Below are 20848 nucleotides of genomic sequence, written 5' to 3'. Positions count from 1 at the left end.
GGCTTCCACATCCTTGTGAAAGCTGCTTATGTGCACCAAGAGCAGAGCACGCACATTGTGTTGGAATGAAATTTGTCGAGTTAAGTTCCCAAACATACCTGTCCAATACTTGAAGGTAGAAGAGTTCCTGCTGTGCAGTGGGGACTTCCATGACCCTTTCCTCCTCCTTTTCTGTTGCTGTAATTTTGAAATAAACCTGCAAGTGTGATTTTTTTTTTTGGGTTGTTTCTTCTGTAGTCTGACAGCCACTACTCCAGCCATTCCAGCAGCAATACTCTCTCCAGCAATGCCTCCAGTGCTCACAGTGATGAGAAATGGTATGACAGTGGAGAGCGCACTGAATCAGAGCTGAACAGCTACAACTACCTTCAAGGGACTTCAGCTGATAGTGGCATAGATACCACTTCCTACGGACCTAGCCATGGCAGCACTGCCTCTCTGGGAGCAGCAACATCTCCCCGGACAGGGCTAACAAAGGAGAAAGTGACACCACTGTGGCACAGCTCCAGTGAAGTGGTCTCCATTGCAGACAGGACATTAGAAAAAGAGAGCCACATAGACCGAAAGGCCGAGTCTTCGCTGAGTCTGGATCTTCACAGCAAGAGTCAACCAGCCTCCAATCCTCTAACAAGGGAGAACAGTGCTTATAGTCTTAGTGATGCCGTCTCGCATACAAGGTAACTTCACCTGTTATGAGATTGACACCTTCCACGCTCATTTTCCCATTCTCACTCTCTAGGTTATCAAAAGCGAGAAGTGGATGTTAAGTTGAGGCTTCTTCTGTTTGACCGGTGACCGGGCTATTGATCAGTGTTTTGAGAGATCTTACTATGCAGAACGCTTATAAATCCAGACCAACTTTAGTCTTTGCGTTTGCTGCTGTATCCAACACTAAGGAATGTATTTGACAACGTGTTCTATACTGTTGCTATTAAACAAGACATGTGCCTGGTGTGTCTATAAGGAATATCTTGCAAATCTATATACATATACATAGATGAATATCTTAAATATTTTATATACAAATTAGAAAGGAAGTCACTCCCTTTTAGTAATGCACAGTTTAGTATGGGTGTCTTTTTCAGTCTTGCAAGTACATGTTTCAGATGTCTTTTACTTTTTTTCCCTACAAGTCTTTTTGTTAAAAGTCTTTTTGTAGTCATTATGATCAGGACTGAGAGCAAGTTGCTTGGGAGTGCTGGCATATAGCTTTTAATCTCATTCTGCTGCAAGCCATAGGTATGACACATTACAGTCACGTTCCCTCTTTCCCTCAGTTTTGCAATTTGTAAAACTGGAGATATCAAGTACGCGCGTAAAGTGCTTGAACACCTCAGATGGAAGATACCCACTTCACAAGTTCTGTGGAGCTGCTAGAGGCATAAAATATTTTAGAACCTTTTCCTACCTCATTTTTGAAGATGTATACAATGTGCTTTTAGAAAAATACTCAGTCATACTAACAAAAAGAAAATCAGCTCTTTTTCAGGAAGCTATGTGATCATAAAAATTTGTTGGTCTTGTGGAGCCTGACAGTTGCATTTTTCTTCTTAAGGCACCTCTTTTTGAGTGTACAGCTAAAATACCAGTAGGCTGGAATCCTGAAGCATTTTTTGCTATTCATTTTGAGCAAAACTACATTTAGGCAAGGGTAGATGTTTATCAGACACTTTAACAGTTCCTCGTATCGTAGCTGCTAACAGAGGTTGTCATAGAGACTGTAGTGCAATGAACTGTCTCCATGTAATTTGTCATGGTAATTCTGACTAAATAATCTATTAATGGTGGTCCCAGTATGATTTTCTGCCTTTTTATGGTTGACCGTTTTTGGCACTAAAGCTCATACTCAGTTGGTATAAATTCCATCAAAGTCTTTGAGACCGCTGTTTCCAGTAGCTGTATCTGTATGAAGGGCTTGAAGAAATCTATATAAAACACTGTTTAGAGGGATTTACTTAGAATTTAGGCAACCTTAGCATTTACCCCTTTTTTGGAGGTAGAAATCTAAGTGGTGCTTATCTACCGTGTTATACCTTTTATTTTAAGACATGCATGTTTATATGCATTTCTGCTTGATGTTCGTTAGAATTTTCCGAGTGCCCTGCAGTATTTCTGTGAACATAACTTGCAGCAGTGTTGCATGTGAGATTTTATACAAAATGCTGATAACAGCAAAGTTGTAAGGAGGATTTCCATTTGGAAGTGTTTTTTTCAGAAGCAGTTCAAAAAAATTGGAAAATGTCTATAACTTTGAAGCTTTATTGTAAAGGTGTGTCTAATACATACCTCATCTTTGTACACCTACGCTCTGGTTTCCTCTCCTATGAGCATCAAACAAGGTTAGTTCAGTAAAAAAAAAAAAAAAAAAAAGCCAAGAAAATATAATAGAAATGTATCTTCACCCTGACAGCTCTTACCTTTTATCTTTCATGGATATACTTTGCAACTTGATTGCAAACTTGGACTAAGATTGTGTCTCATTGTTTATTATATCAACACTGTCTCAGAACGTGATTATGTTCTCTGGTTGATTTGTTTTAATCTAATTGATGTTTCTCTAATGATACTGAAATGCTTTTCTACACATTTTTTTCAGGCTGTTGAAATTTCCAGATAAAAGTTCCCAAGGTTTTATGTTGTTTCATTTAAAAGTCAGATTTAAATGCAGCTCATTGCAAAGGAGAGGGATAGTAGCAATTTGTAGAACACATGGGACAAGATACTTGAGAAACACTACAATCCTTGCACCCACATAATTTATTCTGGTGGAGAAGAAGGCAGACTAATTTGTACTCCTTCCTTATTTTATATTTTTGAAGACTAGAAAATGTGTTTGATGCCTTGCAATAGAGCAAAGGCATGGTGTGGGCAAAAAGCTGTCATTTTGTTTCTCATGGTGTCCTGGGTTGATGGTTACACACTGAACAGCAGTGCTGAGCTGAGGAGACCCTCAGTCCAGCTGTTCACTCCCAACACTCCCATAACTCTTCCTATGCAGGCACAACACCTTGTTCTAGGAGGTGATCAAGTCAAAATGTAACAAAACTTAAAAAACAAACAAACAAAACAAAAAAAACCACCCTTTTTTCCTCCAGTTGATCTGTCTGCTTGTCCTATTGACTCCATGGCTTCCCAAATGGTGAGGCTGACCCAATAGGAGGGGCACGAGGGGCATGGGAAGGAGTAGGACTGGAGGCAGGGTCTTGTTAGCCTGGCACTTCCAGAACGTAACCACAGCTGCCTGCTTCAAGGAGGGGAGAGTAAAGGATGGTTCTGAACAAGCTATTTCTTGTGAGAAATGAGCAACTTAATTGTTGCGTTTCTTCAAGTTTCTAAATTGTTATCCTTTGCTGCTTCTTCCTTTTTTACCTTTTCCTTGTGGATGCCAGAATGCCTGCAACATCTTTGGAGTCGGGTTTCTGAGCAAGAAGAAAAGGAATTTGGCCCTGAAAAGAACTCAGTGACAAAAGAAAAGAAAATAGCCACAAATTAGAGTGTTTGTGTCTGTAGAAGACAGGAGCAACAATTAATGTTCAGATCATTTGATTGTGCATAAAAGAACTTGTACCTGAGAATTGGTGGCAAAATGTAAATTATAGTGATTAACTTTTACAGCAGAGCTTCTGGCTGTGTTTTTACTTTTCTTCTCCACCCCCATTCCAAAGTCCTTCCTGATGATTGTGCAGATTTCTCATAGCATCCCTGGAGAATTGCATTATGTAGGCCAGTAATTATACAGAATCATTATAGCTGAATGTCATTAAATGAAGCCATATGCGCTGATGGCATGAATTCCCTAGGAAAAAAATAAGTAAATCAGACTTTCATTTCCACCTAACCTGTGTGGTTTAGAAAAAGTATGAATACTTCTAATCTATTTTAATTACTTAGAATATTTTTAATATTTAACTGTTGTAGATTATGTCTAACAGTTTACTTTTATGAATGACTCATCAGGACTTCTTGCAGACTGTTATGTAGTATCAGAATTTTTCCTTAATTTAACCCTTCCTGTCACAATATTCCAGTTGGGAAGTGGGGTACCACCAGTGGCAAAAGGTTCTCTCTCAGTCCAGAGACTGAGGACTGAATTCCTTCCAGATATAATCAGGCTGGTCCAGGTGTCTGTTACAGTTTTCCGTCAGTATGCTATTGACTTTCCTGTGTTTACATGTAGCATGAAAAACCTCAAAACTCCGGGCCTTTCCACAGTTCTGCGTGTAGTTCCTGAAGCAGAATAGTCTCCCAAAAATAATATATTGTAAAACCACAGCTCAAAACATTCAATACACTTAAAAGAAAAGTATATTAAAAACTGTATGCTAATTTTCTCACTCATCTGCCAGGCTGCTCTTAGCATGTATTATATATATATATATAATAATAAATGTTAAAATAGTAGCACTTACAGTATACAATATTTATATACTGTATGATATATAATAAAATATAATTACTAAGTTATACATTATGTACATTTTAGATACACATTTAATGTAGAACATATTGAACATCATTTTTTGTCCTCTGTGCATAGTAAATGTTAAAGGTCAACACTAGCAACCTAGCTAGGAGTTGTAATTAATTTTAAGGGTATTTTCCTTACATATAGCACTTCCTTGAGAGCTACCTGGTGGGATTAAACAATTCTGAAGTGTGTTCAGAGCTTCTGTTTTCCTACGCTTAAATAAAAGTCTTCTCCAATTCTTGATTGTATTTAGAAGGGGATAAACATTCAAAAACAAAACCCACAACAAAACAATAAAACAAAAGCCTCATATGTTTTCTTTAAGGATGTACATCTTCCACAAATCTTGGTATTTTAATTTTGCAGGGGTGATGCCTTGCAGATGGGCTGGCTTGCTCAGCATGTGTAGGAGTTTTCAGTATTTAAAAGAACAGAGAAGGAGGAATGAAGAGAAATGTATTGCCTCAACCTCTAGATCTTATTTTTCTCTTCTTTCTTGCTATAAATTATGTTTACTTGCATCTATTATAAATAAAGGCTGTGATGTGCAGTACCAAATACATGGGCTTCATGGACAGAAATATCTTCCTATATTTTTCCAATCTGCCATCTTTTGTACAGGTCTTACAAATGTACAGATAGGGGGGATCTGTAATGCCAACTCTGTCTTATTGTTGCCTGATTTGTGTACACATGGGGAGATGCATGTTAGATCCCTAACCCGGGGGACTGCCCCACCATCCCTATGTACGTTCAGGGGAAGCATGGCCAGCAGTAGCTGGCACTGTTTGAGGTGGGAAGACTGCCATCCGCCCCGACTCCTTGCATCCACAGCACTTAGCTGTTGGGACTTCACTCCAGCCGTTCAGAAGTGGAACATGTAGTTGAAGGTGACTCCTTAGAAGCCATCTGTTGTCAGGAGAGAGAGAGGAGAAACTTGAAAGCATAATTCTCCCTGTCTGACACCTAATTTAAGATGAAGAGAATCATTTCCAAGGGTATTTCTCTCTGCATTGGCTACCGTAGGAGCCAGACAAGTGGCACAGATTAGATGGCTGCCTTCTGTAAGGCTAAATGTAGGTGAGATTATTTTTCCAGGTGCCAACATAAATTTAGCCTCAAATACTTTATCCATTTCGTTGAGAGACATTGAAAATGGACATCGAAAATGCCTTATTTCATCAAGATATAAAAAGTGGTAAAGAATTTCCTGTGAAGCTAAGAATGAAAAGATTGTTCAGTGACTGTTCAGCCTTCCAGCTAATTTTTATTTCTCAGTCAGAAACTGTTCTTTCCCACAGGTCCATCTGTTTCATATTCCTTCCTTGTAGTATTGGATACTGGGAAGAAAATGTGGCTAAGTTGTGGAGAGAGCTGATGGAAAATTGGTCTCTACATACATAATGCTATTTCCATACTAAGGCTGTACACAAAGCTTTGCTCTAACCGTAGCTAGAAATGACTGACCTTTTAAAGTTGCTAAAGTAAATATTGTCTTGAGCACTAGCTCTCCTGATATTATGCAAGTTGCATGAAATTTTAATATCATCATAGCTAAAGAGTAGCTCCCATCTGAAGCCTCCCGCCGCCTCTTCCAGCAATAAGTTGCAGTTAGTTGACCTGATACTTTCCTCTGGCTAAACAAACTGTGGCATTATGTTAGGGACGTGCTTGAACTTAACCATTTCTGTAAGTGTCTTTTTTAGCAGCAAATGGTAACTTCTTTTCAGGCAAAATCCAGGAAGCTCTCTTTTGAAAGATGTGTGGGTTTCTTCTGTGGTTTGTTGTGGAGTCTCAAAGGGATGTTCCTTGTTGCTCAACTTCCTTCACAATACATTTTGTTCCACTTTCCAGCAAGAAGTTGGACTTGGGTTCTTTTTGCTAATTAGTTACAATCTCATGTATTACTTTTAAGCTGCTAATCACCATGAGCCCTATGTTTCCCATTTGTAAAGGAGGATGAGGGGAGGGTGGTATATTGCATCCGTAGGGGAGGGTGGTAATATTGCATCCGTAGAACTTGCTTACAAAATTTTTCATGACTGTGTGAAATGTTTCTAATAAAACATTCATAGAAGGGCCTTAAAATGACTGAGCTGGTTTTGCTACTCTGTCTGCTCCAGTAAGAGTAACATCATGTGCTCCAAAGTTTTGCTTTAAAAATAATTGAACAAGATGCATAAACGCACATTAGAAGCAAATTTGTCTTTGTTTCTCTCCCAGTACCATGAGTTCACGACACTCTGCCAGCCCGGTTGTTTTCACCAGTGCCAGAAGCTCACCTAAAGAAGAGCTTCATCCTGCTACTTCTCCCCAGCTCGCACCTTCTTTCTCCTCCTCCTCCTCCTCCTCATCTGGTCCTAGGACTTTCTACCCTCGCCAGGGTGCTACTAGCAAGTATCTGATCGGATGGAAAAAGCCAGAAGGGACAATAAACTCAGTGGGGTTTATGGATACAAGAAAGTAAGAATGTTTTTTTGGTTTTCTTTTTTGGTTATTAGCTTTAATTGTAAAGAAGCATTGACATCTGTGACATTTCTCTGTACAGAAAAGCACAAGACTGTTTAATAGAATGCATATTCTGCGGTACAACTTAATCTCTAACCTAGAGTTCTGCAGCTGGGTTTAAATATTTAATAGTTGGCTAATCTCATTCCCTGTTAACATACTTACAAAAATAATAATTACCGTTTCTAGAGTGCTGTATGGATTTCAGTCCTATTAAAGCTTATCTTTCATTGGGACCTCTTAAAGGTCACTCAATGTTATTTCAGCAAATATTAAAAATCTTCTTAATATAGAGGCTGAGCTCTTTCTTAAGCCTCTCACCCATGTAGTAGTACTGTGCGTGCTGTGTATGAGCTCTGTGGCACTCCTTGTACCTGGTCTAGGTTGCTGCCAGTATCCAGTCTAAGTGACTGAAGGCAAGGCAAGGCATCTCTGTGTTACAATACAAAGCCATCTCTTTTGGAGTAGAAATAAAGAAACAACTTTCCAGTGAACATACTCTTCTTTTCAGTCTAGCATGGCTTCGAAAGCAGGTGGTTTGGAACACCCCTTCCAGAACAATTTGTTCATCTCCTCTTGGCTTTTATTGGGTCAACACAGAATTCCAAGGTGATGCCAATCACTGACTGTCAAAATGAGATGGTGAAACTTTGTAAAATCTGCAGTAAAAAAAAAGCCACTTAAAAGATTAAAGGAATTTGGTGTTTTGTTGCTTTTGGCTCATTTAAGACATATTTTTAATTTAGTGCAGAATATGCATTATTTTAATGGATTCAGTCCCTTACTGAGAAAATGGATGACAACCTTAGCATGTATTGCTAATTGATTGCTTCAACAGGTATTCATTAAGATGAGGCTCTGCTGTATCAGTGAAACTCCTCTCCTTTTTCGTGCCCCCTACCTATTTTTTGTCTTTTAAAATTTTGAGGATGCTATAATTTTTGTTTCATTCATGCCTCTTGCCCCAGGGCTTTGAGACCTGAATGTGTCTGTTCCATTTCATTTAAGACGTCACCAGAGTGATGGCAATGAAATGGCCCACCCTCGGCTGCGCGCATCAGCAAGAGATCTCCGAGCATCACCAAAACGAGCATCCAAGTCCACCGTTGAAGAAGACCTGAAGAAATTGATAGATCTTGATAGTCCAACACCTGAATCCCAGAAGAACTTTAAGGTATGTTAGAGAGTCTGTCATCTATCTATTTCTTGTCACAGCTGAGTAAAATCTGAGATGCCTTAAGAGCAATGCACGGGTCTTCTACTGATCCAAGACATGCTTCTGTTGACACAAACCAGAAATGTGTAAAGTTACACTTCATAAGTATTTGATGATGGAGTTCATTGCTGCCCAGGCATATCACTAATACAGCAAAGGGTGTCACAGTTTGGAAACTGATGAAGGCTGTGAAGCTCTAAGATTTCTGTGTAGAAAATGCTGTGTGCTTTCAAAGTAGCTGAAGCTGAAGTGTTCATTCTTACAGAGCTTACTCAGTACTTTGCATTGTTGGGCTCAGAATTTCTCAGACAGGATCTCTTCCATTCTCACTTGTAACAGGAAAATGAAATGCAAGGCATTCTCTGAATGCTCATCATCGGCAGAAAGTCATCTGTTTGTCACAGACTTATCTACTAGAGGAAAACATTTGGGAACAGTTTTGTTATTCCGGTCACTGCAATAGTATTACAACTGTGTGTGCAAATGTACAGAGGCTAGTATGCCTAATTGCAAAGAATGTTTAGGACCAGTGGCTTGTGAGAAATCCAGTAATGTTGTCTTACGCGTTTGTTCTTCTCTGACTGCAGAACTAGAGTGTGATTTGCTGACGGTATCGCAATAATCATGCTTTCATGCCTCTCTAATCCTGTTACAAGGACCAAGAATGCTCCCTAAACTGGAGCAAACATTTATACAGAATAAGTAGTTAAAAAGATTTCCTGAGGTGTTTTGTAATGTGTGTATAATAACTATAAAGCATCCATATTAATTTTAGAAGTCCATCATTTTGAACAGAGTGCCTTGATTTCTGCAGTCTCCATATACAGTCAGTGCCTAGCAGCTCAGGCTCATCACCTAAAGCCCAGATGGTTTCCACAGCAACTATGCAGAAGAGAGAGCAACTTCTTTCTTTGCTTGCAAAAGCCCAAAGTGGCTTATTAAAACTTGTAAGAGCTAGGTTCCATGCACAGATTATTTCAGATGTTACCTTTGAGGCTGGATAAAGAAAATCTTGCCAATGGCAAGATAACTTTTTCTTAGGTTTGTGGTAGTTCTACAAGGCGAGTGAGATGTGGGCAAATGTGAACATCTCCTGTTAGTTATTTTTGAGCAAGGGGATTAATCTCACTCCAAGAAATTCTGTTCTGTTTAAAGAGGTCACCTGAAGATCATGAAAAGTGTGTATGTTCCAAAGTTTGTTATTTTTCTGCGTTGGGGTAAGTGAATCCAGTCTTACCCTAATCTTAATTTTCTGATGCCTGTAACAAGTACATTAACTCAGGCAATGCTTTTGATAAATTTCAGCAAGTCACCAACACCATCACACCAATAAATGAAATTGTCTACATCTGAAAAGTAACTGTCATTTGTGCCCACTGCATGATTTATATTTCATCTTAGAAAAAAGTTATTGCTCTGACTACATAAAAATTGACAGTTAAAAAAATAAAAATAAAAAAAAAATAATGCCTCTCATCAGTTCACTGCACAAAGACCAAAAAACCTCCACCCTCCTTTCTGATGGCTGCCAAAGGCTTTGTTTTCTAGTAGAATTTGTTCTAGGCTTTGATATTTTTATATATAAATATATATACATACACTTATATATATATATATATATATAATAAATATATTTGAACATATACAAATATCTTCCTAGTCTTCCTCATCTCCTTACCTACTTGTAATGATCTTTACCTTCTCAGACCTTACCTTTCCTCTTCCCTCTGCAGCACTATCAGAAGACAACTCCTAACCATATTGCCTCTGTTTTCCAACTCCATCACATGTTTATATCTGTGCAATCTTTTAGTCTTACGACCTGGCATTAATTGGTGGTTCCAGCTCCTAATTCTCTGGTAGATTTTGAATTCTTTAGCATGAGGTGAACCATAGGACCCTCAAGGAAAGAGTGTTTGACATATTGGCTCTTTCTTTGCCACTTCAGGGCAAATGCTGTGAGTTTTTCACTGATCATAACATGAACCTGCTGATTAAGCTTTTACCTTTCAGAAGAAAAAGAAACAGCTTGATCCTCAGCATAACATAACGACAACTGTGTGCCAGAAGTTGTCATTTTTTGTAGTGCTAAGTATATGTGCAGGGTTCCTGGTGTGATGGGCGTGAATCCTGTTCTGAGGGAGGCAGAGCAAAAGGGAGAAGGTGACATAACAAAGTTAACATGGGACATTGCTTCTCTTTCCTTCCTTGTCTTTTCATGACAGCAGATTTTGAAAGTAATCTTAATTATTTCTGATCCATAATCTAGAAAAGCAAAACCTGCAGCAAACTTGCAATATTAGGATTTGTTGTATTTGGGGGAAAAAAAAAAAAGAAAAAATCTGGCAGATTGTTTTTCACTGTGCAGTATCAATTGTCATTCTTCCATATCCTTCTCCCACCTTGGAGTGTGGGTTTTTGATCACAGGAACAGAGTACTGTCTGTTTAAACAGTTTTTTCTTTTCCTTCCTTCTGAGATGAGAGAACTGTTTTTTCTGTGCAAATGAGCAACACTCTGTAATGCTTAATCACAGTTTCCAGAAATCAGTTTATTTCCTTTCTTGTTTAAACTTGCATATGGAGCAAATGAGGGTGATGAGGTCTTCCTCTGTTTACCGTTTCTCCATGAAATCCTTGGACCAAATTTCAACCAAACCCTAAAAACTGTTGTGTCTGGGATGGTTGTGTTGCCACAGGTTTTAAGAAAATTTGTGGCTGGTAGAGTACAAAATTGGTGCCTCTGCTGGTGGGAATGGTATGTGGTGTTTGAAAGCAGCTCACTGGCACTGGCCAGAGAAGTAGTAGCTCCAGACTAACCACAGCACTGCTTCCTTCTGTGCAGAGCTTGGGGGAAGCTGGGATTATGCTGGGGGTGAGACACAAGTTCTCACACTCATGAGACAACTAATTTAATTTTCATACAAATCATTCAGAAGAATTGAAGTGGTGGGTATTCCTAGTTGCTCGGAAATATGGGACTATTAATTAGTTGGCATTTGTTGGTGCTCTGCGTGCAGGAATGCAGCCTCTCCTGGCACGAAGAGAGCTCTATTTTATGCAGCATTCAGTTTGTTTTTTGTAAACATCATCTCTGCTATGTGTAAGCTCTATAATCTGTGAGGGATGGCTAACGTTTATACCTTAGTAGAAGTTTGAAGAATATTTAAAAACAGAATGTAAGACTGGCTGGAAAACATCTGATGTGTTATCTGGTTATAATTTCTTCCAAAGCATGTTCCTTTAGTTTCCTTTCCTCATCCACTCTGGGGAAAAAAAAAATACTATGTTAACACTTGCTTTCTTATTTAAAAAGTAAAAAAAAAAAAGTTTAAATAAACCGTCATACATTTCAAAAGTTTGTATTGATTTTTTAATTTCTTCTTTATTTCTTTTCTTTTATGAATGTATAGTCACACACTCTGTCCTGTCAGTCTCCCTTTCCCAGCACTCCTACCACAAGGCGTGCCTTGCAAAGGACTTTGTCAGATGAGAGTATTTACAGTGGCCAAAGGGACCACTTCTTCGCCTCACGGGCCTCACTCTTGGACCAAGCCATGCCAAACGATGTCCTGTTCACCAGCACATACCCTTCTCTCCCAAAGTCACTGCCACTACGGAGACCATCGTATACTTTGGGAATGAAATCACTACATGGTAAGGGTGTTTCCATGTTTGCTGCTTTCAAAGGAATCCATCATGATTATGCTAAGGGAAAACGGTTTGTTACAGCAAATTAGTAATTCCATCTGGATTTCCCCAAAATGAGGGGAGTCAAGTCAACTACCAGAAAACATAAAATAGAACGGAATTTTTCGTTACTCCAGTGGGTATGGGATTGCATGACTGGTCATGCAACTGCACCGTGCAGAAGGAGCACAAAAATTTGCCTCCTCAGCTGTAAGCTTGCATCATTTCCTCCAGGAGTCATCAGGACCAGTTAAACCAATGGGCAAATAACGTATGCCTGGTTATAATGGTATATGGTATAATAATGGCATGTCCACCAGCATTTATTCACTTTTATATGACTGGCTATGCTAGAAATAGTTTTTATTACTCCAGCTAGTTTTCAATTCACTCACTCAACTAAGTAACTCAAGTCCTTTTACAGGACTTGAGTTACTTAATTTTGGTCACACATCAGCAGCTCAACAAGGAGAGTTACTTGGTGAACTGTTGTCAAGAAGGCACTCAGCTTCCTCCATTAGTTTACTGAAGTGTCAGCAAGATTCTCTGATAGGTTTTGTTACTGTATGTGAATTTCTGAGTTGGTGAGAAAGGGACATTTGCAGGCTCCCTCTGTATCTCATAACTATATGTGCACAAAGTGTGTTTTCCAAAAAGAGCTAGATCTCAGTGTGGAATTCTGCAGCGTATTCTGAAGAAGTACATATATGTTCTGCTTCATTTGTGTTTTAATGTTTCAAGAGGAAAATGCAACACTACCAATAGGTTCAACTCGTTAGAGTGGGCACTGTGCACTGTCTGTACTGAGATACATAGGATGTGTTTTACAGTGAAGGCTGCTGAAGAAAGCTATTTTAAATTCTTTTAATCTGTCTGTGATCACTAGGCATCAGTTTTCAGTGTTGAACCTGACATGGTTTGATTTAAATGAGCTTGGTTTGATTTAAATGAGCTTGGCTGAGCATGGTTTGATCATAATGAGCTGTTGTTTCCGTATAACATGTTTCTTGCATAAGAGTTAGGAAACGAAGCTCTTTTCAGTTCTTTTTATATGGACTAAAATAACTTTGCAGACTTGGTTACACGTATAACTGACTGATGGGTTTGGCTTCTGAGGGTTTGAGGTCAGAAGATGAATGATGCCATTGGAGTAGTAAGGGAAGGCAGCACTTGTCATTCGGATGCCTGTATTTTCCAAAAAGAAAAACCCAAACCTTCTTTCACTGTCATGTTCTCTTCCACACCAAACGGATTACTCCTGCTAGCACATAAGCTTTATACGTTTGTCAGCAAAAGAAGACTTTCCATTTTCTGTGAAATGTAGGTCTGCATGATAAAAGGACCAGCTACTTGAGTGACATGTGAATTGTCTTCCCTTCCCCCATCCTGCTTGCCTTTGCTGGGAGAAGGATTTAGCAGAACTGGATATTTAATACCTCTAGTATTTGTTGGCTTCCTGCTATTCAGAGTTCTTTTAATTCCAAGATCTTAATAACAAAGATCTGTCACCCCAGAGCACCTCCGGTTGGTTTGAAGAGGGGAGAACAGTGAGCTAAAAATACTTCTATTTACTTATCTGTCTTAATTAGCAATCCACCTCACGCTTTTAAATCAAGTCATTTATCAAATGGTTAGTTCTTTTTCTCCTAATTCTGCGTATCTTTTCACAAATGGTAAATATTTTCATAGTAAGAACTTCCCCTCTTTTGGGAAGTTAATGCAAGAATCCTCAGTGTTACTACTGAGCTAACCTTAAGTTTATGAAAAAGTGAACACACACACACACACTTAATACCCAACATTTATGAACAATGAAGCAAATGAAGTGTTGCTTTTCTGGTCATTGTTTCCCAGGCAGTAATACCACTTTTCTAACTTTATAAAAAAAGTTATTATTGCTCTTTAAGTTATATAGTTATTAGAAGATATATATTTTAAAGAGTGAAAATAAGCAATGCAGTTAGTGGTGTTTATCCTCCAGTGTCCTTCCCACTGTGCTCTTTTCCTGTTCGCAGTGCCCAAATTTCCTTTGCCTTGGTCCAAATGGGTTCTTCAGTACACCCTTCCTTTCTGAAGCTGCCTCCCATGTGCCCAGTCAATCTTCTCACCCTTACACCCCTAGTTCTCCTACTACCACCTGCAATTTTTTCACAGCTTTATGCCTTACCAAGCAGAGGGCACAAGGAAGCAGGTTGTTGCTGCTTCTGAGCCTACAGGTGTGCTGACTGACCGCGTATCCCGTGTTTGTCGATTGTCCAGCCAGTAAACTGAAATAAAATAGGTAACTGCTGGTTCACACTTTGCTCTTTCCCTCATTAGTGGCAATAATTTAAATGCTTCATTTTGCTAGGCGACAAATTGCACAAAAATTACAAGAACTTTATTTCTATATATCCTTTGCATGCCAGTGTGTTTTCCATGGCAGGCCATATATCAATTTTGGGTGGGCATGGGTATTTTTCAGTAAAGATTGTGTCACTGACCTGCTGAGATATGTGTAATGCGTTCAAATCATTCTTAGGGTTTTCTTTTTCTGGTTTATCTTGGTTGGCCTCATCTGCTTCCATTGGTTTACGAGATTGTAAAGAGAGGGAGGGAAAAATCTTTTATTTTTAACAGGAACAGATAGGTACCGGGGAGTATAGAAGCCCCAGCAAGCTGCAGAGCCCTCCTTCAGCTTGTGCAAAGGCAGGCATCATGAGTAGAAGAGTGCTGCCCCCACCCAATATTGGGGAGGAGGCAGAGGTTGGCTTTTGAAGAGGTAGCTGCAAAGATTTATGCAGATTAAGAAGGAATTGTATGTCCTGGTGAGAGGCACTGTCTCAGAAAACAGGTATGTGACGTGCTGGAACTGGTCAGCTGCATTTAGTCAAACGTTCTGCTGTGGTGTCTGGTTCCAGAAATGCTATCCCCAAAAAACTAAAAGGAGGGATACTTCAGTATTAGGAAAGGAACTTTTTTTTTCTTTGTAACTTCTCTTTTGTTCTGCCTTACTCTAGGAGAGTTTTCTGCCTCAGACAGCTCCCTCACAGATATCCAGGAGCAAAGACGGCAGCCCATGCCAGACCCTGGTCTTATGCCATTGCCTGATTCTGCCTCCGATCTGGACTGGTCAAACCTGGTAGATGCTGCCAAAGCCTTTGAAGGTAAATTTTCAGAATATAATACTTAGAAGGCCGATCCTTCTGCGTGCTTTTATGAAGGACTATTTTTGTAATTAGGCTCTTGCTTTTGTTGTTTTTATTGTTTCTACTTAGTCTGAAGCTTAAACTCTTTTAAAAGAGCAACTCAAGACTTAACAGCCCAGAGCTTTGCGTGTAATGGATGCCGTTTCTTCATGCTGTATTCCCTCTGAGCTACAGTTTGGCCAAATATCTGTGAAACTGACTATTTTTCATTTCACGTAAAGTAGCTGCAGACATAACAGCTAGGGTGGAAAAACATCTGGCACAAAAGTGCAAAGTTGAGTCAAATAGGGAAAAAGTACACGAACACATTAATGATTGGCTGCTTATTGCCTGAGCATGAAGCTTCTATAGTGCAGCTGAAGTGCACTGCCAAGGTAATTTGGGAAATGTGCCTTGTTGGCATAGAGTCCATTGCCGTTCTTCCCTCTGCGTCCTCTGAGTACATGGACATAAGTGTCATTTTATCCTACAGCACTTTCCATCTCCCTGACACTTAGTAAACTGAAGAGAACTGTAAGCTGCCTACGTGCGTTTGAATTTGAAATGAAATACTCCTTGGCCCAAAGGGAGTTTATCTTACCGTTGTTATAATCTGCTGGAAAATTCTTCCAAGTGCTTTAAACAGAAATGTCTTTTGCTAATCTCAGCATGAATGCTGACCCACCTTTGTTGAAGGTGTTTTCACTGATCTTGAAGGTTTTGAACATCATTCTGCATGGTTAGAGAAGGCTGTGAAGTAACTTGCTTCTTGGCTTTTTCTCTGGTGCTACTCATACGCATCATTCAGACAATGCATGCGGAAGGCAGCACTCGTGACATACATTTGTGCTCTGCTCTGTTGCCACAGGAGTTGTTCGCCACCACGCAGCTCTTAATGCGTTTCACTGTGGTCAGCAGTATCTGTTCAAAAGATCCCTTCTTTTTTTCCCCCCCCCTTAGCTTTCACTGTCCTCATCAACCTGAATCCCTCACTTCTCTAGGCCCCAGACTCACTTGCGTTGCCAATTAGCAGTGTGAACAAAGTCGGTGTGGTGAAGGTAACAAACTGACAGCTCAGATCAAGAAAAGCTGGGGTAATGTGTTGGCTGGCAACTTGATCTCACCACTGCAAAAATACATTCAGCTTTGACGGAACAAATCTGGAGCAGCTATCTGTTGTCAATATAATCCCAGCCTGTAGTCTCTGCTAGGTGCCAGCAGGGACTGACAAGTACTAACCAGGCTAAATTCTGATCCGTGATCCTGGACGCCTCTCTTCTGCATGGTGTTTTCAGCACAAGCCTCAGGAGTTGTAGGTAGTGGTATCTGCAGCCAGCTGAAACAAAAGCTGCTTGGATTCCTGAGGTATGCCAACCTTCAGTATTTTCAAAGGAAAAAAGAGAGGAGCAGGAATAATCCCATCAAATACTAAGGCGTGTTAATATTAACCTTGTTGAAAGCACAGAATAAAAAAATTGCCAAGCAGAAAAAGAAAATACTGTTCTATTTCCAGTGCGAGACCAGCAGCTGCTGAGGGAGAGGGGTGTTAATAAATTAAGTTAAGAAGTGTTTACGTTGCTGTTTGTGCTAGGAAACTCCAGAGGTAGGGACACTTGGCAGTTTAGTCAACACCACACGTGATAGTGATTTATAGGTGTGCTAAAACATTGTAAATGAGCAGTTATAGGACAAAAGAAGTGTAGAAAGAAGGCAGGAAAGAGATTTCATATTTCAATCTGACAATACTTCATAAGAAGGCATAAGGAAAAAAATTCTGAAAAATGGCACTGGTCTGTTTATTTTCCACATGTAAGTTTTGCACTCTGAGCTTTTCTTTTTTCAAGATGAGGGGATCCCTTTACAGAAGGAACTAGTGCAGGGAGCTACCTGTAGGCGTTGAGTTGCTCAGTAGTGTCATGCAGTTGTACCCAGGAAGTTCCATGCAGTGCTGGCTGTTCCAGTTTAGCTTCTTGCCTGTATTGGAAGTGGCCATGGATGGAGTGCCCCTGGGGTATCTGTGCTCTGCACTCCGTAGCATCTCCCTCCCAGGAGCAGTTGTTAGCCTGAGGGTGATGCATGACCTGCCTGAGCGTGCAGAACTCCGCCAGTGCTAGTGCACGCTTGTTGAATCCTGCGCCATGGAGAAGCTGGTACAAAGACTAGCCATGCCAGACTGCTTCTGTCCAATGGGTATTGGTATATTACACCTAATCTTGACACAGGCTTCTTGGATTGCCTTGAGATCTCGCAGTGTAGCTGTTGCACTGTGCCGCGCTATTGCACTGCTGCCATTGTTTTTCTCTGCACATGTCTTTTCAGTTCAGCGAGCTTCATTCTTTGCTGCTGCCGATGAAAACCACAGGCCTGTGAGTGCTGCTTCCAGTAGTGATCAGGCTGAGGACCAGCTTTCTGCACAGATAAAGCCTTATACAGGGTAAGTAAATACCCCAAACGTACAGGCTTCCTCAGTTACAAACCCGGGAAAAATGTAGAAACAGTCATATTTGGAAGCTGTCTCTAGCCTTCACAGAACAAAATTTTCATGATTATGAAAAGTAAAAACAAAAGGATCATAACTACAGCTGAACCTTGGTGCAGGTTCCTTCTTGTCTGAGACGTTTACGAAGTTGTCCAAGGCTATGGTAATTCAAGGCACATATAGTGAGCAGAAGGAGAGAGAAACCATGTGACAGGATGACAGCAGTTTATCATGGGTTAAATCTGTTCTCGTAACGCGCCGCGTGTGTTCCACGCACTTTTTGTTTGTTTTGAGAATTCCTAGTGTTCTTGAGTGCATGCTTACACAAAGCCATTTGGTGTGTCGGATACCCCGTGTGAATACAGTAAAATCTGTCAATGCCTGTTCTTGTTTCCTACTTTTAACAGTAAAGAATCTCCTCCAACTCTCGCCTCTAAAGTCGACCAGCTGGAAGGTTTGCTGAAGATGCTGCAAGAGGATTTGAGGAAGGTAAACGTTTGATCTACAGAAAATCTGCAATGCGTATGTTTAGTGCTGATAGGTGATTCTAATTACTGCATAGTTCTGCTTTCCCATGCCTGAGCCCTATGACGGTCTCATCCTTTTGTGTGAAAAAGACATTGATTTACCACTTCTCTCAGGATGTGCTGCCAAGTATTCAAGGCTGAGGTGCAGTGCCTGAACTGTAGGCATGTGACTCCTTTGCTTAAATCAGGAAGTTGACTCTGAGTACCTGCACTCCTAATTCAGGTGACTGTGTGAGAAGCCTGGAGTCAGTCCACATAAATATATCCTGCTGATGCTGAAAAGGGAGAGTTTCACCTAACCGTACAATTTTACGGTGGAAACTTCCAGTGTTGTTACTGTCTGCTTGGTCCAAGGAGGATAACACTGTGGTCAGATGAAAAGTGTGTTAGCTAGGGGGTAGTATTTGCAGAAATGTTTCCTATCCCTTGTTTAATTAACCATCAGTAGTTGCACGTTTGGCTCATACAGAACAGCACATGACCAATTTTATTTCACCACTTGAGGAGCCAGCCTTCTCTATTAGAATTTAATATAGAGAAACGCTGATAGTTCAAGCAAAAAGAAATAAGCAATGAATTGTCACAGATGTAGCTTAGATATAAAACCGTGTGTTAGTGCACATAAAATCCTTATAAAGTGTGAGGCTTGTGCTCGCTCAGAGGTTCTTGCCACTTGATGTAAGTAGGAAGCATGGTTGAGAATTGCCACTAAGATTTGTACTTTTCCTTGCACCCAAGGAAAAAGAGGACAAAGCCAGTCTTCAGGCTGAAGTGCAGCATTTGCGGGAAGACAACTTGAGGTTACAGGAGGAATCCCAGAATGCAACTGAGAAGCTGAAGAAGTTCACCGAGTGGGTTTTCAACACAATTGATATGAACTGAAAACAGCGTACGGGGAAGGAAACTATCTGTTATGAATATTATTCCTGGGACTTAAGCTTTAATGCCACCTTAATCATGACATGTGAAAGTATAGTCAGAGCACTTCCCTGTCCTTCATCCTCCAATAACCCTTTTTTGCATCTCTGCGCGCACTCAGAATAATTGCAGATCAACAATCAATGTCTGCCTTTTGTAGAAAAACAAAGTAAATAATTTTAAAAAGGTAAAATAAAAGTTTAACTGCTAAAATGTGAATGTCTATTTTTTGCACATTGTTTCTTTATCTGTTATGTACAAAATGATTTGGAGGCTGGATCAGGCTTGCTGCTCCGTCTGCCTCTGTTTCCATTAACTCCTTTCTCTCTGTTTCAGGTAATCTGCTTTTCCTTGCAGCTTTGGCAAATATTATGACATCTAGAAAATTAGAAAGAAATGGTTATTTTACTGCTTTTCTTACATTGTTTTCTGAAGTATGCCACAGACACAGGGATGTAATGCAATGTTTTAGGTGTCTCCTTAGCAATTTGCGCTTGATTGCTAGTGCTACCTTCCCATACGTTCCAGAGAACGTGTCCCCATAGTGTATGGTACAGTACAACCAGCGTCACAGCATTTGGAGAGAGGCTAGAGACTTGAGCCATGGGCGAGGCACATTATCACACATCTATTGCATTAGCATTTCTGGTAGCCTTTGTTTCCTGTGGAAGCGAGGGCTGCAAGTAACTTGACGAAGGCAAAACAAGGCATGCTGCACTTCGTTCCGCATCAGGCAGGCTGAGAGAGACCCAGTACTGTCGCTGTGCTGCTTCAGTATAGTCCCCTTCCCTTCCAGGGGAAGCTGCCACTTGCATATGAGCATAAGACTTAGGCTGAAGTTGTAAAGAGATTAAGTTGTGTTTTTTTTTCCCCCCCCTCTGAACTGTTTCCATGAAAATCCCCATAAGCCATTTCAGTGCACCCACCCTCCTGTTCCATTCCTCCGGACTTCTCAAATCACAACAGATTAGAGAAATGTTGGAGAACATCTTTAATTGTGTTCTCTTAAATGGGAGGTCTCTCAAAATCCTTCATAACCACAGGCAGAGGAATATGTAGAGGTGAAATTAAAGAAGTGTATTTTTTTCAAAGTACTGGGCTAGGACTGGAGCTCTGAAGTCCCCAATTCCCAGTGAAGCAATCTAGCATGAGGTTTCCCAAACTGCCTCGTGTCAGGAAAGTTAATTTCATGTTCTCTGAAGGAACAGCTAACTTGCCACAACGTATTACCTCTCCAGAAAATACCTTTTCAGGGTAGGCACTGCAGTCTGCAGTCACTACCTGACTGAGTACTGCCTCGCGTGAGGTGCGGTGTGTTTGGGGTTAGCCCCAGGAGCACCCTTCCTTCCCGGCCCTTCACCGCATTCTCAGATAAACAGAGTAAAATCATCAGGCATAGACTTGTCACAAAAACTTCCCCACTCTTTTCAAATCCCTTTTTCATGCTCTTTAATCTTGCTCCACGCAAGTACACACTACACTTCAACCTCAAACTTCATTTGTGATGCTAATCCCCATGGAGTTCTTCTCTAATGTTTTGTCATGGAAATGGATCTCTTTGGAACTATTTCTGGAGTGCTTTTGTAAAGGTTTAGAATGTTTTGGGTTTTTTAATGACTTGTATGAAGGAGATTTATATAATGCCTGATATTATTTGTAAATGGGAAATATTGCTAACATCTCTGAGCATCCTGAAGTCTTGCTTTTATTCTCTTTTATTTTTAAGTTTGGTTTTTATTTTATTTCAAAAAATATTTTGGGACTTGGGGCAGACTATTTATTAGAGTTTTGCAACAGAGTTCTTCTTGTATGATGCCTCTGAAGGCTACTTGTAAAATTCTGACAATAAAACTCATTTTAAAGGCTCTTCTAAACCA

At 40.2% G+C, this 20848-nt stretch overlaps 1 protein-coding gene across 14 annotated transcripts in view; it reads left to right on the top strand.

Annotated features, from left to right (window-relative positions):
* The window catches only part of SIPA1L1 (signal induced proliferation associated 1 like 1), a 202704-nt gene extending 181856 nt beyond the window's left edge, over positions 1-20848 (top strand). For 12 of the 14 annotated variants that reach the window (XM_072038826.1, XM_027458312.3, XM_027458306.3 and 9 more), the window contains 8 exons: positions 238-677; positions 6692-6931; positions 7985-8150; positions 11604-11847; positions 14880-15026; positions 17367-17481; positions 17934-18015; positions 18792-20848. In XM_072038826.1, coding sequence (XP_071894927.1) covers positions 238-677; positions 6692-6931; positions 7985-8150; positions 11604-11847; positions 14880-15026; positions 17367-17481; positions 17934-18015; positions 18792-18935 — 1578 coding nt within the window. In that variant the 3' untranslated portion in view covers positions 18936-20848. The remainder of the gene's footprint in view (positions 1-237; positions 678-6691; positions 6932-7984; positions 8151-11603; positions 11848-14879; positions 15027-17366; positions 17482-17933; positions 18016-18791) is intronic. The other 2 variants (XM_027458313.3, XM_027458314.3) reach the window with 2 other exon arrangements.

This window comes from Anas platyrhynchos, chromosome 5, assembly GCF_047663525.1.
Source record: "Anas platyrhynchos isolate ZD024472 breed Pekin duck chromosome 5, IASCAAS_PekinDuck_T2T, whole genome shotgun sequence".
In the NCBI taxonomy this organism is placed as follows: Eukaryota; Metazoa; Chordata; class Aves; order Anseriformes; family Anatidae; genus Anas; species Anas platyrhynchos.
Note: the sequence above shows the minus strand (reverse complement) of the source record. Positions and strands in the feature narration are given on the sequence as shown.